This window comes from Globicephala melas, chromosome 13 (genome assembly GCF_963455315.2).
Source record: "Globicephala melas chromosome 13, mGloMel1.2, whole genome shotgun sequence".
In the NCBI taxonomy this organism is placed as follows: Eukaryota; Metazoa; Chordata; class Mammalia; order Artiodactyla; family Delphinidae; genus Globicephala; species Globicephala melas.
Window position 1 is genome coordinate 73,260,979 of NC_083326.1, and position 16,982 is coordinate 73,277,960.

A 16,982-nucleotide genomic window follows, 5' to 3' on the forward strand; every position below is an offset into this window, starting at 1 on the left:
AAGCCTCTCCTCTTCCATCCCCATCCCTATACAGCTCTAACAACACATCTTCACAAAACTGTTCAACAGTGCAGGTATATGTACAATAGCACTTCAAGCAAATCATAAAGGAAACAGTAATAATAGTTTAATATACTAAAACAACTATACAACAGGTATTTTGGGGGTTCTACATCAAAGGGAAAAAATGACAGAAATCAATATATGATCTCATTTACAAAAAAAGATTTATATGTACGCATACATAAAGGCACAAAAAGGTTCTAGAAGTAATGTACCGGTAATTTCCAAAAGAGGAGTCAATGAGACTTCCACTTTATACTGTACGTCTCTACTTTTTTTTTTAAACCAATGCATATAAAACCTAAGTTTCATAGACCTTCTATGTCATTTTCAGATGATTCTATGAATTTTCACAGTAATGGGAGTCCAGGCTTTGGGTCCATCATTTTGAAACTACATCATATAACCTAGGAGTGACAAGGGGATACCCAGAGCCCATAACAGAGAAGAGAAAACAAACACAGCAGTAGCTTGGACAGAAGTACAGCTGTGTAGCTCATTTCACCTGTCACAAGGCCAAGGCCTAATCTGATACTGATTACTACAAATGGCTACCAATGAAGCAGTGTCCATGTAATGAGTCCATCCTGGGTCAGGAGGGTAACCAGAGTTCTCATATTCCTCTGATTACTTCTTCCCAGAAGAGAAGAGGTAGTAGACAGGACTGCTTTTGTCCTACAGATCAGAGCCCTCCAACACCCAGTCCTGCAGGCCAGAGCCAATTAGCACAAAATGAACTCCAGAAGAAACCAGGACTGATCTCTGGAAAACATCTACACTAAGGCCAGGCAGAAAGTGGGATCAGCAGTAAACCCAGCCAAAAGCTGCTGTCACCACGGTCCCTTTCTTTAGTTCTCTCTCCCACTAACAGGTTATAAGCTTAGCTGAGCTACTCACCACTTGCTCCACAAAGTCCCAGTTGACTAAGGTATCAGGATCAGCAAAATGAACTGTGTAGTCTTGGTCTTCAGACACCACAAACTGGCAGCTAAAAATAGGGAGAGACAAGTAAAAGGCACTGTCAGAATCTACCAACAAGCCTTCAGCAGAAATTCATCATCTCTTTACTTAGAAATCAAATGCAGGCCATTAGCAGCCATGCTTTGTGAAGCACTAAACTAGGACTTCAGCCTCAGTTCCAAGTCCTGGCTCTGGAAGGAATCCAAAGACTCAGCGGGTAGGAGTCTACCATGAACTCTGTTTCTTCTGCTTCCAGGCCCAGCCAAGCTGCCTGCAGGCCCTCCTCTGAACTAAAATTAAGCCAGACTGTGGCTCCATCAACCAGAAGGGAAGCCAGATCTCCTCCCTCACCCCCAGAAACCACTAGTCTTCAAGGCAGTAGAAAAAACTGTCCCCACTCAATCTTTTGAGTACTAGCTTTTTGGTTATTTTGGCCACGCCACACGGCTTAGGGGATTCTCAGTTCCCTGACCAGGGATCGAACCCAGGCCACAGCAGTGAAAGCCTGGAATCCTAACCACTAGGCCACCAGGCAACTCCCACCAGTTTATATAAAGTACTAAATGGTTACTTCAGTCTAGATCCAAGGTCAAACCTTACATTATAACTAATGCCACACAAAAGGAAACAAAAGAGAATCAGTATTTGAGCAAATGTATGCCAAGCACTCCAACTTGGCACTCAATTCTCCCTTAAGTAATTTCTCCTCCTTTACAGAGGAAAAGCTGAATCTCAAAGTGGTTAGGTAAGTTACCCAAGGTCGAAGGCCAAAACAAGATTCAAATCTGGATTCAATTCCAAAGCAAACACTTTTACTACCTCATCATGATACTAAAGCATTATTTAATTTTAGCATTTATTTATTTAAGCTAAATAAATAAATTTATTATCTTCTTTTGAGCACCAAGAACATCCACTTGAAACACATCTGTGTTTTCAAAGTGAGGTGAGTGAGAGACAGAGAGAGAGAGAGAGAGAGAGAGAGAGAGAGAGAGAGAGACAGAGAGAGAGAGAGAGAGAGAGAGACAGAGAGAGAGAGACAGAGAGAGAGAATCAACTCTGTTTCCGCCTCTCTCCCACAGTAGTTTAAAAGAAGCCTCTTTGCACCACAAATGCCCAAAGGCTCAACTTCACTTCCCTCTTAAGAGTAGCCATACTCACTTGGCTTGTAAAAACAATTCCTTGTTAAAAGGCTTATGTCCCCACTTGTTCCTTTTTCCCCAGCTGCCATGTCCACTGCCTTCAAAATGACCTGCCTGGCCACGGGGTTCAAAAGTGAAATTCAACAAGTGATTCAGGTTGATCTTCTTCGGACCAGAGAACTGGGCAGGGCTAAACTCTGCCCGCTGAGCCTCTGCTACCTAGAGAGAATGAGAATAAATCAGAGGATTTTAGATTAGGATGACACTTGCTAAATGACAGCAGAAACCTGCACAACCCCTCCTTCTACACGGCTTAAAATATTAACTAAATAAAACACAGGCTTATATTTAGTAAACAATTTTCCTAGGACGGGGTAATGCAAAAGTCTACCTAAGATCTAGATGGGAGTGGAAAAAGAGAAAAAGAGCCTCTAACATACAATTACTTATAAACTATTTAGTCTGCCCTAAGTGGCAATTAACCATTAAATGACAAAACCCAGCATGAACTTCTCTAGCTATCTTGAAGCACAAAGATTTACTTACCGGATTAATCTTTCCACAGTCCCGTAAGACTCCTACACCTTCACTCTTGTTAGCTACTTGCTCTCTGGTTTGTTTCTGGTCAAAATGAATCTGTGGAACTATACTCTGGAGGCGGCCTGCAGGCAGCTACTAACTGCCATAGGCTTCAGGATCCTGCCAGAGACCTCCTGTCTAAGACACACACTGCTATTCATTGTTAATTAAAACTGACAGAATTAGAACATGTAGGCAGACTAGCTCTGTGTCCAGAAATAAATCCAATCAGCACATTCAGAAACAGCTTAGAAAGTGACAAGAAACCACGTGTGAGAAATACCATTGCACAGAGATGGAAGATTTATTGTGTTGGAGCTTTTGTGGTCCTCCTAACATTCCCAAATTGAAATGGTACAGGTACCTGCTATAAGTCAGCTAGTCCATTTTCTAATCCCACTTTCCCAATTAACGTCATAGGCACTTGGCCCTGTCACTAAATACTAGTAAAGAGTCACTTTTTTTTTGGTAAGCCTGTTTTACGTTTATTTTTTTTTTAAGATTTTTTTTTGATGTGGACCTTTTTTTTTTTAAGTCTTTATTGAATTTATTACAATACTCCTTCTTTTTTATGTTTCGGTTCTTTGGCTGTGAGGCATGTGGGATCTTAGCTCCCCAACCAGGGATCGAACCGCGCCTCCTGCATTGGAAGGCGAAGTCTTTAACCACTGGACCACCAGGGAAGTCCCTGAAGAGTCACTTTAAATAGCTATATACCATTATATTACGATAGGTATACTATAATGCCTTAGTGTAGGACAGATTGTTCATGGCTTTTCCAGCATTAACAAAATAATGCTATGATAAACACAGTTGACAGACCTTTGTGCACAAACATTTGAGCACCTACAATTATTTCTTTTGAATGTAGAGTAGGAATTACTGAGTCAAAGGAAATGCAAATTTAAGGCTTTTGCTGCTTGTTAGTAAAGTCAAATTTAGAGTTTAATGAGCAACACTTGTATATACACGATAAAGAAATCTAAAGAGTACAAAAAAGCGGACTTCCCTGGCGGTCATGTGGTTGAGGCTCAGCGCTTCCACTGCAGGGGGCGCGGGTTCAATCCCTGGTCAATCGGGGAACTGGGATCCCGCATGCCTCGCGGTGAGGGCAAAAAGAGTACAAAAAGGGATAAAGCCAAAGATACCTTCTATTCCAGAGGCAACCAATATATCCTCTGAGATATTCTATGAATACGGAATCAGAGTATATGATCGTTATGATTAAATACAGTGGCATATCACACAGTTAGGCAATCTCCTTTTATCTTAACATATCTTGGGAGACAACACCTCCCCCTCACTGTTTATGTAACTCACCAGAGGAAGCCCAAGACTTCCATGTCATCCCTTATCTCTCACCCCTAGACTCTCATCTCCATAGGCTCTGCCTCCCCTAATCAGTCTTCCACTCTAATGCCCCAAACTCAGATAAGAGCTCATGTTCACTCAACAAAATCTACCACATTCTCAACCTTCTACCTTCATCTTTTTACCACTAACGGCCCACTGTCTCTAATACTGCCCATCATAATTCCTGATTACACTTCCAACATGTTCACCTCTCAGTTCCTTGACTTCCTCTCCTCCAATCAGCTTGCCCTCCACTCTACCTCTGCCACCCACTGCCATGGGCATACCATCTAGAGCTGTGCTGTCATAACAAAGCAGCCACTACTATCCAGATATGATGGCTACTGAGCACTTGAAATGTGGCCAGTACCACATCATGAAATAGCATTTTAGCTATATTGGATTAAATATGTTAACATTAATTTCATCGTTTTTACTTGTTTACTGTGACAACTAGAAAACTTTAAGTTACATATTTGGCTTGCCATTTCTATCTTAGCATTTCTACTGGATGGCACTGCTCTACAGTCTAGACCACAGTGGTAATAACTGCACCTCTTCCACCATCTTAATTTTGAGCACCCTACCAGCAACTCACTCCTTTCTCAGCTTGTTTCCGTTAGTTCTGATTCTAACAACTTTTCACCTCCATTGGGATCTCCAAACCAGTGATCCAACACCCTCCCCCCAAATCTTCTTTCCTTATTTGGCTCTGATCCTATTCCATTGCCCTCTTCTCTTTGTCAGCTGTACTCACCGGGCAAAACTTTCCCAATTAATCCACAGCATCAGAGCAAGTAAACATGGCTAAAGAACACAACCACACCATACCAACCAGCCTCACTAAAGTAGACCTTTCTGCGGCCCAGCGGTCATACTGCAATCCTATTACGCTTCTGTGCTCCACGGATTCCCCCAGACACCCAGACAAATCCTCCAGTCCTCTGGTTTCCAAACCTCCTCTCTTGGCTCACCTTTTACACTTCACTGAGACAGTAAGAACAATCAGAAAAGAACTCCAACGTGCTCCTAGTCTGCCTTCCTCTTGTTACTGTGGATGAACTGGCGAAGCTCCTAAGCGAACTCCTCCACCTGTGCGCTAGACCCCAACTCCTCAGGAACTCAAGGACACTTCTAGTAATTCTCTCTCTCCTCTGCATCACGTTTTCCCTCTTACCAGAACAATCCCATTAGCAGAAGTATACTGCATTTCTCTAAGCTTAAAATCTCTCTTGACCTCACATTCCCCTCAAGCTACTGCCTCACCTCTCTGGTCCCCTGTAAGAGCAAAACCACTAGAAAGTAACTATCTAAACTTGCTGTTTCTTCTTCATATCCTCTCTAAAGCTATGCCAATCAGGTTTTTGTCCTCACCACTCCACCAAAGCAGCGCAAGGCCAAAAACCTAAACTACCTTCCCATTTCCAAATCTAAAGGTCAACTTTCCATCCGAATCTTCTTACCCAGCCTAACAGCAGCACAGGACAAAACAAGCCATTTCTCCAAATGGCTTTCAGTTCTCTTCCTCCCTTTTTGCTGGTTCCTTATCATCCTGACTCCAGGCTCAGTCCTTGAATCTATTCCCTTTTGGCAACACTCACTCCTTAATGATCCCACTTAGTTCCATAGTTGCAAACACCAAGTGTACATGGACAGCTCTCTAGCCAGGGTCTCCTCCTTGAACTCGACTCAGTTAACAGCCTATCTATACTCAGAGATCCAACAGGCATCTCAACGCAAATATAACACTTCCAAATGACATTCTTTATCTAATCTAAACATCCCCCTTCCCTCCCCATCCCAAAACCCTGTACTCCTCTTGAACTTGCCCCCATTTCAGCAAACGGTACCTGAATTGGGCCCCTACCAAAAACACTAGTCATTTATTTCTCTGCTCAAACCCCACATCTAATCTATTTAAAAATCCTGCTGGCTCTACCTGCAACTATCTCCCCAAATATGATCCCCTCTCATCACTATCACTCTGTTTCAATCACTCTCACCAGGAATACCTTAATAAGCTACTAACTAGTCTCCCTGCTTCCACTCTCCCCTTTACAATTCCAAGTCAGATTACCTTACTTCTCTTCTTAAGCCCCCCAATAGCTTCCCATCTCTCTGAACAAAAGCCAAAGTCCTTCAAGGGCCTATGTGATCTGATTCCTCTGTCTTACTCTTTGGCTTCATTTCCTGCTTCTCCACCCGTGGTAGCCTATTTGCTTTACCTCAAACACACGAAAAACATTACCATCTCTGGTCCCTTGTACTTGTAAATTCGTTCTTGCTAACACACCCTTCCTCAAATTCTACTGTGTGCTCCCTTGCTTCATTCAGGACTCAGAGAGTCCTCAGAGAAGCTTTCCTTAGCCACCTCCTAAAACTACTCTTTGTTACTCTCTATCCCTTTACCGCTCTCAGTCTACTTTTTTTAAATTTAATAATTGTATTTATTACATAACGATTTGTTTATTGTCTCCCCAAACTAGATTATAAGCTCTACCCAATGCTGTATTCCAAACTCTAAATGATATTTAGTGCATAGTAGATGAGGAATAAATTTCTGGTGAGTGAATGAATTCTTCCATTAGTGCATCCATTAAATCTTGTTGTATACTGGTTACATAGTAGGCAACATTCAAACAGCAGGATAATATATTTAACCAACAATGTATTTAACTCTGATAGCATTTAGTTTGTCTCCTAAATTGTGCAACTACAAACAATGTTGCAATGACCTCCCTTGTACATGAGTCTTTATGCACTTACAGAAAGATATCTAAGAAACTCCTAAAATCAGAGTACCTGGGACTAAGAATATATAGCATTTTACATTTTTCTAGATACTACTGGGCAAATTAATGTCATTAATTAATGCCATTTTATTACCTAAATATTCCAAAGTGTACCTATAAATCAAGAGTGATATTAAAAGGATGACACAAAATTTTTTTAAAGCATGATACAAATTACAGTACCCGAAATTTGCTATAATTTCTCACAATCCATAATTACAATGTCTTCCAAGAAAATGTTCATAACCTTCAAGGGAAGAAAGGAGGAGAAGTTCCAAACCTAGTTAATCCTCAACTACTCAAGTAATTCAGAAAGGGGGGGAACTCTTGCTCCCACCCCTTCCCAACCACTAATAAACTGGGGATGGGGGGATCAGACCTCATGCTTCTTATGTTCTAGAAAGGACATTCTAAAATTCCATACCTCATCTCGTCTTCCACCATTGAAAGAAGAGCTAAAGAGTTTGTTGCTGCTGCCGCCGCCCCTTTGAGGAGGCATCTTATTAAAAGTTTTGCTTTTCTGTGAATTGGAGCGACGGGACTGGTTGATAAAATTTTCATTTTTGGGGTAGGAAGGTTCACGTTTGCGATTATAACGCTTGGATCCACTTGAGTTCTTTCCATCTGAAAGCAAGAAATGTGAAAAAATTAGTTAAGAAATGATACATATACTTGACGAATTGCTCTCCACCTCCCAACAAAATTGTGTTTAAACAAAGGTAAGTGGGCCCTTCCATGACCTCCAAGCTATCTGGGTTGGGCCAGAGCATCAGTGCTTTCGGCAAGACATTACACAGTAAGGTGGAAAAAAAAAATTTTTTTTTGGAATGAAGCCTAAAGGGTCCCTCCCTCAGGAGGGACACAATATAGATCAAACCACACAGACTCTCAGTTCACAATGTCTTTCTTTATAACAGAGCTTAATCACTGCTCTTGTATTGATACAAGTCCATTCAGACAGAGTGACAGAAAAAGAACAGCCTATCTATATTAAGGAAAAGTACTTTATCTGGAGGCAGGACAGAAGGCATTCTTCTTAAATTACTACAACACAGCTAGACCCTATACCGCAATGGTGTGGCCTAGGTCTTAGCAGATATACAGAAGGCACAAAAGCAAAACAATATTTACATACGTTTTAGAGGTCAAACTGAGAAGCTATTAAATTGACAAAACAAAAGAAGTTGGACTCTAAGAGTATATCAGCGTGAAGTTATACCCTTTTAAAAACTGTTTCTTGCTTTTTTCCTCCAATTACAAGAACATAAGTTCAATTTTGGAAACCAGAAGACTAAATTCGCCAGTGCCCATGGAATACCAACCTATGAAGTGTTTAATTTCCTTTTATTCTCCATTTTATACACTCATCACACATCTTCCACAGAATGACAGGCATATAAGATATATTGTCTTCCACCTATTACTCCTTGAGCATTTGCATGCACCCCTAGGCTTCAAAAACATGATTAATGGCCACACTGTTGTCTACCATATGCTATGGCGTAACATAACCAATTTGTTGTACATTTAGGTGGTTTCTGACTTTTTGTTTATTTAATATAATAGTATTGGGAGCCTCTTTATACAGAGGCCTGTGTGTATAATTATGTCAAGTTCTCAAAGTAGAATTAGCAGATTAAGTATGATCATAAAGCCTTTTACACATCCTCAAGTTGCTTTCCAGAACCATACCAATTTATTTATATTCTAACAACAGTATAAGAGACAACATCTAGTTTACTACATTCTTTATAATACTGAGTTGAATAAACTTTGTTAAATTGAAGGGTCAAAATAATTTGTTTCAAATTTGAATTTCTCTGATGACTAGCAACAAACATTTTTTCAGTCTGTTAACCATTTGTATTTTGTGTAAAGAGCTCGTTTGTATTCTTTGCCCCACTTTTTCTACTGCAGAGCTGAACTGCATAGATTATTTTGTCCAAATTGAACAAAGAACCCTGACCAGACACTTTTTTTTTTTTTTTTTGCGGTATGTGGGCCTCTCACTGCTGTGGCCTCTCCCATTGCGGAGCACAGGCTCCAGACGCGCAGGCTCAGCGGCCATGGCTCACGGGCCCAGCCGCTCCGTGGCATGTGGGATCTTCCCAGACCGGGGCACGAGCCCGTGTCCCCTGCATCAGCAGGCAGACTCTCAACCACTGTGCCACCAGGGAAGCCCCCAGACACATTTAACATGTGCCAAAGTTTACCAGCTTTAAAAAAAAAAGCAGGGGAGAGGAGGCAAAATAAAACCTATCTGAGAACCTGAGACCCATACCAAGTAAATAACGGTGAAAGGTCCCCAAATTAGTCTTCAGACAAAAAAAGACTCATCTTTCTTGTCCCTTCACTCACTTCATCTTGCCTTATTTCAACAGAGAAATCTGACCAAACCAAGTCTGTACCCTACACTTTAATGGCTTTAAAAGCAAGAACAGAGAAAACAGAAGTTGGGGGACTTTTAATGAAGAAATCCATTAGGCTTACTCTCAAACTTTAAAGGGGTGGTAGTTTATAAAGTCGAGAAGACTCCAGGGCTTCCCTGGTGGCGCAGTGGTTGGGAGTCCGCCTGCCGATGCAGGGGACACGGGTTCGTGCCCCAGTCCGCAGAGCGGCTGGGCCCATGAGCCATGGCCTCTGAGCCTGCGCGTCCGGAGCCTGCGCTCTGCAATGGCAGAGGCCCCAACCATGAGAGGCCCGCGTACCGCAGGAAAAAAAAAAAAAAAAAGAAGACTCCAGCATGAACCTCAGAAACTACAACCCCCCCACACCTGCCAAAATATAGCTTAATCCTATTTATGTTAAAAATATATAATTAATAGAAACATGTCTGGAAAGGCAACAGAGCAGGCTGTTAATGACATTTACCTTTGGGAGATGAAGCTATTCACGTTGGCCTAAAACAGTGGTTCTCAATCCTACAGTTTGTAGGAATCACCCAGATGAGCTTTTAAGGGATTCTTGTGCTCAGGCCTCACCCTCTAAAATTCTGACCTAAGTAAACAGAATTACTGTTCTGTATACTAATAATTTGGATAATTAAAAAACTGTAAGTACCTACAAGAAATTATTTCTAGACAAGGTGACCAGCTTCTTTTACAGCAGACAAAAATAAATTCAAGGTGAAGCATATCCTCAGGGAAAAGGAAACATCAGCTGATAAACCAGAGTCCAGATTTTCGAAGCAACCACTTCACACTCAGTTTGCCAGCAACATGGGATAAATGAGAGGTATGTCATCCTCTCCAAACCTGACCAGTCATGTGAGATGGCAGCACTGTCAACAGAACAGATGGTCAAAGAAACACTGCCAGGCTAGGGTTCACTCCTACCAGTCACCTTTCAATCCCAGTTAGGGAAAGTGACCAGAGCTTAAAAGTTAGAATTTAAGAACTAGACTTTTACCTACTACTTCAGTTCGCAACAGTTACAGTCAAACATGGCATCAGTGGTAACAATTAGAAAATGAAACTTCAGATCTCAAATTCTGCCTTGCTCTGAACCCATGAAATTAGTAAGATTTCAAATTAACGGAAAATTCAGAGGGATACAGAACCCCAGCTAACTTTACCATGAAAAGAAATGAGGTTTTATGAAGAGGATAGGCATATGCAGAAAACATATGTTCCCCAAACCTTATTATCCAAGACTATTTCAGATGATCCTGCATTTGACCCTGTTGTTTTCAAGACCTAATAGATTTAGACTGCACAGATTTAGGTAAAGCCAGATTCTACACTTCAAGGGCTCAAAAAGGTAACCTGGCACTCAGAAGGAGGGCTGTTTTCATTTCTTCACTTATTACCACACTGGCAAGGAAATGGTTTCATAATGCTTACAGAACTGCTGACAGTGAACTGCTCACTTCTAAAACATTACGACAACTGACCACATAAGGATTCAAGATTTTAGTTGCTAAAATCCACTCCCTCATCTTGTTTTTCACTTACCTACAGGCGTGAAGTCAGACATCTAAAGTGAGAGGCTGGCTCTTATCTCTAGACCCAGGCAGCTAAAGATTGAAGGTAGTTAGGCCTGGGACCCAGAGATAAAACTCAGGAGTGCTATTTCTGAGGCAACTTGCCAGAATATACATGTGAATAAGTTGGGGGATGAATCTGTCCTCCTTTCTCTAATAGGAGATAGCAATGAGGTGATCTGCTTTAGATTCTGGAAAACAGACAAAAAAGTCAAACTAAGTTCCTAGGACACACATATTCTCTGTTGAAAGTTTTAAATTTCAAAGTGGTTGTTCACAATCCTGGCTGCACAAGAGAATCATTTGCAGAGACTTTTAAAACTATGGATGTCAGGGCCCAAACCAGACCTAAAGAATCAGAAAGAATTGCTAGGGAAGAGCCCCACACACCCTTATTAAGGAAAAAAAAAAAAAAAAAAGGTCCTTAAGAGATTCTAATGCACACCCAGAGCTGAGAACTGCCAAAAACTATCAAGACACATTCCAAAATGGACCATTAGTTAAATGGCTCAAATCCAGAACACAGGAGACTTGAAAACTTAATCCACTGTGTCTCAGCTGTCCCACATTTCCCTAAGAGAAAGCTCTCCACCAAGTAACAGTAAGCATATTTCAGTCTCTTCCCCCAATTACCAAATAACAGGCCATAAATTTTTCAGTTAAAAAATTTGGCAACATCAACATTTCTAGCTGTAGTTGTAACAGGTGGGACAGTCTATAGATCAGAATACCAGCCAGAAAGTTTCTGCTGCTGATTCATGCCATGTCACAAGCAAGTTGCTTATCCGTCATCCAAAGCGGTTGACAAGCACCTCTGGAGGGGCAACATATGGCCTTACTACAGAATCAACTGATAACTGAGTCCAGCTGAAATTATTAATTCTGAATGAAAGGAAGAGAGATGGGGTATCAGGAATGACACATGTGCCAATAAGTTACTTGCTTGTTAAGTGAATTTATATAAAGTGTACTTAGTAATATTGCCTGGGACTTCTTAGGAATTTACTTGGACAATTACTCTAACTCCTGGTTTTCTTGTCAGTAAAATAGGGCTAATCCTCTCCCCTCCCTCCTCATAGAGTCATGAGGACTAAGAGAAAACTTCTGTAAAATGCCTACCCTGGTGGCTGGCACATAGTTGCTGTTATTTGAAAGCTTATTATTAATAAATCTAAAATTCCTATCAAGAGCACCTATTAGACTTTCAAAAAGCCATAGAAACCAAGGACTCAAGCCAACCAGCCTGGAAATTCTTTTAACTTCCCTAAATGGTGTTTATTGAAGGCTTTAAGTCACCTCAATTTTCAAAGCCATCAAAACCTCCAGTTCCATTTACAGCTCAGAGGCTTTCTTCAGAGCAGATTACCCCTAGTAACCTGGCTTCTGGTACCGGAATATAAGAGGAAGAGTGTCAGGACAGTGCTTCATACCACCAACCTCAAAATAACTGCTTCATAATACCTGACCTTCCTTTAACCTCCATGGCAGTACCATCCCCCACCCAAAGGATGGGGCAAGAGACTGGTTCCGGGCCAGGGTCCATTGTTTGCCCCAAAACAGCCAGGTCTCTCTCTTGCCTCTTTTTACTTTCTTTGCTCTTTTTTTTTTTTAAATCAGTTTACTGTTTGTTTTTTTAAATATTTATTTTTATTTATTTATTGGCTGTGTTGGGTCTTTGTTGCTGTGCGCAGGCTTTCTCTAGTTGCAGTGGCTTCTCTTGTTGTGGAGCATGGGCTCTAGGCGCATAGGCTTCAGCAGTTGCAGCATGTGAGCTCAGCAGTTGTAGCTCACAGGCTCTAGAACGCAGGCTCAGGAGCTGTGGCACACGGGCTTAGCTGCTCCGCGGCATGTGGGATCTTCCCGGACCAGGGATGGAACCCGTGTCCCCTGCACTGGCAGGCGGATTCTTAACCACTGTGCCACCACGGAAGTCCCTCTTTGCTCTTTCTAAACAACTTTCCCCGAACTCTAAACCACCTCTCTCCTCTGGGCTACATTCCTGGGATATTTACTGTTGAACGTTCTTAGAACTACATCTTAGCACTACTGGAACAAAACTGTAGGAATAGATCCAAGAAAAGGAGTATTATGCAAATGTTTGAAGCAATTAGCCAAGGCAAAGAAACTGTGGTATGCCAATCTGGCCAGAAAGATCAAGTAAATCCTGTTAGCCAAATGTACTTATTTCCTGTGTGCATGAAGGGCAAACCTAAGCCAGTCGCAGGAACAAAGACTCAAGTATATTTATCATGTAACTAGGAAGCAAATGACCATTTATTACACACATGGTTTACAGAATTAGAAACCAAAGATTTTTTTCTCATGTGAGGCAGGAAAAGAAGAGTGGAAAAGGGAATTAAATATTTAAAAACTGAAAAACTCTTGTTCTTGTTACTTTAACAAAAGACAGACAAGTTGTAAGTCATGTCTTTTCACCTCAACTTTCCTGTTCTTCCTTCAACTCAGTACCATGAAACTCAAGAGGTCCCTTCAACAATTTCCAGCTGAATCAAGTACATCAAGTGTTGAGTCAGCTTCTGAAATCCTACAGAAATCTTTTTACGGAATTATGCAAAATTTCAATCTACTCTTTTGTTAGAGCAGCCATCTAGAAGTAGAAGTCACTGTGTAAGAGGTCCTGAACAATATCTGCTATGGTAGCATTAGTCTTAGTTGTAATGTTCTTAAAGCAGTATATGCTACCTTTCAGCTCAACCTTAGCCAATATCTAGTTTCCTAAGCCATTTTTAATCTCTATTTATTGTCTCTGAATTTGTTCCTAAATGCAAACAGGTGATTATGGTTGATGATGAACTCTATTTAGCTACAGGCCTATCCTTCCTTTTTGCTAAGGGAATATACATAGCAGCAGCCAGAAAAGTAGGCAATAGCAATGGCAAACATATTCAAGCTCTCTTACAAACACTTTAAACAAAAACTAATGCTACCAGAGGGCACACCTGTGTATTTCATAAAGCCCAGCAAAAAAGTCCTTTCCGTGAGTTTTTACTTCCTTCCTCAGAAGCTTTCAATTGATAAGGTGAATAGTGTTTTAGAAGTCTTTCATGGGGTTTTTGTTTGGGGGGGAAGGGGAACGTCCGTGGCAGCCCAGTGGTTAAGACTCCATGCTTCCACTGCAGAGGGCACGGGTTCCATCCCTGGTTGGGGAACTAAGGAACCCACATGCCCCATGGCAGCAGCGGCCAAAAAAAAAGAGTATTTTATGGGTTTTGTTTTTTTTTTTTTGCCATGCCGCATGGCATGCGGGATCTTAGTTCCCCTACCAGGGATGGAACCCGTGCCCCCTGCAGTGGAAGCGTGGAGTCTTAACCACTGGACCATCAGGGAAGTCCCTTTATGTAGCTGCTTAAAAAAAAAAAAAATTCACTTCAGTCAGAATGAACCCAGCAATTAATACTTACTCTATACAAGTCTGACTGAAATGTTAACACTGACAAATATTTACTTTGGTCAAACCACAATAGAATTCTGCATCATCCTGTTGGGTAATGAGAGTTAGTTCCACTAATCAACATATTCAAAGTCAGGACAATACAAGTTAAATGCCTTACATACCTCAGATTTGTTGCTGTATTATTTTGTTTGAGTTGGGGCAAACTTTCACTTACTGCTTCACTAAATAATAAATCAACTTAAGGCATTTACTGCAACTGATTCATGACTATAAGTTAGTGGCTTAAACAGGAGCCCCAGAAAAATTAGTTGAGAATTAAGATAGCTGGAGAACCAGAATCTTTAACATCTAGGAATAGAATGCAAAAGTTATTTACCAGCTGTACTGAAAAATATGAAGACTGTTCTAAACTAGTTCCAACACTGGCCAAGAGGACTGGCAAACCTCTATCTCTAGGGGAGATCTCCGATAAACCTACACATGTGCAAAACCCCAAAATTAGTCTACATAATACTGCCTGACGTGGCCTGAGAGTCTACACTTATCCCTGCTTAGATATTTAAAGCATTCATTCTTATCAAGACAACTGGTCTCCACCTGAGTTCCAAAAGCAAGCTCTAGAAGACCTTGACGTACCAGGTAAACAAGTTTGCTATATAGAGCAGAAAAACTCTGAACTCAACTCAGCCTTACAGTTGTTTTTCTGGTTTTTAAGTCAGCCTTGCAGTTTTCTTAATCTTGGAAGTTTTAAACAACTGGAGCTCCACATCTGGGGACTCCAATGTTCCCCTCTCTGCCACACATCCCCACTATTCCCACTGAAAACATTTCCTATTACTGCTAATTTAATCAAAATACAAAAGAGCAGAGCTTTGAAGTAAGATGAAGACATTCAACTCCAGATCTCCTGGCTTCTCACCTTTTTCCTTCTTTAGATATGAACAATTCCACCCTGCTGGACAGGTGACTGGAGTATTGAAAAAAGAGGTAAAAGCCTAGCCCAGTACCTGGCACATGGTAAGCCCTCAATAAATAGTAGCTATTATCATCATGATGGTCATATTTAATAGAGAGGCATGACTACAGAAATGACAAAATCTTCCCCATAAGATGACACCATCCTAGTCTAACAAGGAAATAGACATGTTGTGCATTTGGTGCATGACAGGTGTCAGGTACTCTCCTAAGCATTAGTTCATTTGTTTCCTAAGTTAATTTATTTTCTCCACCTTTACAGGTAAGGAAACTGAGACACTCAAGGTCTGGCAAACCTAAAAAGACTGAATCCAGAGGCTGTTCTCTTAACCACTACTCCACACTAAACAAAGCCATTCAAAGATGAGTCCTCTTCATCTGGGGAGATCTGGGACCAGGTCATTCAACATGAGATTTGAGTTTAACAAATCTCTGGGCCCCACCCTCCCGTTTAAACTTGAACACTACCCAATTCTATTTCAACATTAAGAGTAAATGAACTTAGTGGTTTTAGGAGCGTACGCTGGTGCGTCAGACAAACCAGGTCTTCAGGCCTACTACACATACTAGCTGGTGACCTCACTTTTTCTGAGCCTCAATTTCCTCATCCGCAAAATGGGGATAAGAATAGCATCTACTTCACCGAGCTATTTCGAGCTTTAATGCAAGGATGTACTAAAACCACGCAGTACAGTTCTCATTAAGTGTTAACTAGAAGTAATGGGAGCCATGGGAAAGAGAAAGATATGAATAGTAGAAAGCGGAGCTTGTCCCTGGGTGACCCAGCTGGCACACGAGCGAGGATCCTCCCCAGCATTAGGAGCAGTCGCCCCCCGCCACAGGAGCCCGCCCTTACCGCTCTTGGGTTTAGACTCGCCGGCCGGCCCTGCAGAGGCGGAGCGGGTGGGCTGTTGCCCTTTGCTGCTGCCCGAAGAGGCGGAGGAGCTGCTGGAGCCGCTGTTCTTGTCCATGTCGGAGGCGGTGGCGGCGGCGCTGGGGGAGCTCTGCGGCATCAAAGGGGGCCTTGGCGGCGGCGGCGGCAGTCGGAGCGGAGCGGGCGCGGCGGAGACCCAGGCTCATGGCGTTCGGGGCCGGCGGGGGTCGGCGGCGGCAGCGGTTCTCGGCCTTCATGGCGACATTTTTCCCTGTTTCCTTCCTCGGCTTCTCAAACTGGAAGGAGAAGCAGCGGGCGGGGCTCTTGAGCCCAGCGGCGGCGGTGACCGAGAAGGAGGAGGAGGCCGGGGCTCGGAGGTCCGGGCCGGGCCTGGCGGGGCGGAGGCTGCGGGGAAAGGGGAGGCGAGGGAAGGTGCGCGAGCCCCGCCGGCCGGCCGGACACGCTCTCCCGCCGCGGGGCAAGGGAGAGGGCTTGCTGTCTTGGTGTCGGGGACAAGTGTCTCCGACACAGAGACCGACACTCGCCTCTGGGCCGAGGCCGAGCTGCTCCGGGAATGGCGACGAGTCGCCAAACAGCATCTCGAAGAACCCGGATGAACTATATATAGTGGAGATGTGAGTGTGAAGCACGCTGGGAAATGTAGTTTTCTGCCTACATCCGGGTCCAATGGGTTTTTGTTTGTTTGTTTTTTGTTTTTCTTCCTTTGTTTTCCTCCTCAATGTGTGATAGATCTTACAGGATGATGGGACTTGCAGTACAGGTTTTGGTCTTAGTACACTAATAATAATATATACCACTCATAATGCATCCAAACTTTGGAATACCT

General features: G+C 42.4%; 1 protein-coding gene across 2 annotated transcripts in view; it reads right to left on the reverse strand.

Moving 5' to 3' along the window:
- The window catches only part of RNF10 (ring finger protein 10), a 31,855-nt gene extending 15,435 nt beyond the window's left edge, over positions 1 to 16,420 (reverse strand). For both annotated transcript variants that reach the window (XM_070046983.1, XM_030860556.3), the window contains exons 1-4: positions 16,118 to 16,420; positions 7,314 to 7,513; positions 2,185 to 2,384; positions 961 to 1,051 (exon numbers count right to left, since the gene is read on the reverse strand). In XM_070046983.1, coding sequence (XP_069903084.1) covers positions 961 to 1,051; positions 2,185 to 2,384; positions 7,314 to 7,513; positions 16,118 to 16,274 — 648 coding nt within the window. In that variant the 5' untranslated portion in view covers positions 16,275 to 16,420. The remainder of the gene's footprint in view (positions 1 to 960; positions 1,052 to 2,184; positions 2,385 to 7,313; positions 7,514 to 16,117) is intronic.
- Between the last annotated feature and the right edge of the window lie 562 nt (positions 16,421 to 16,982).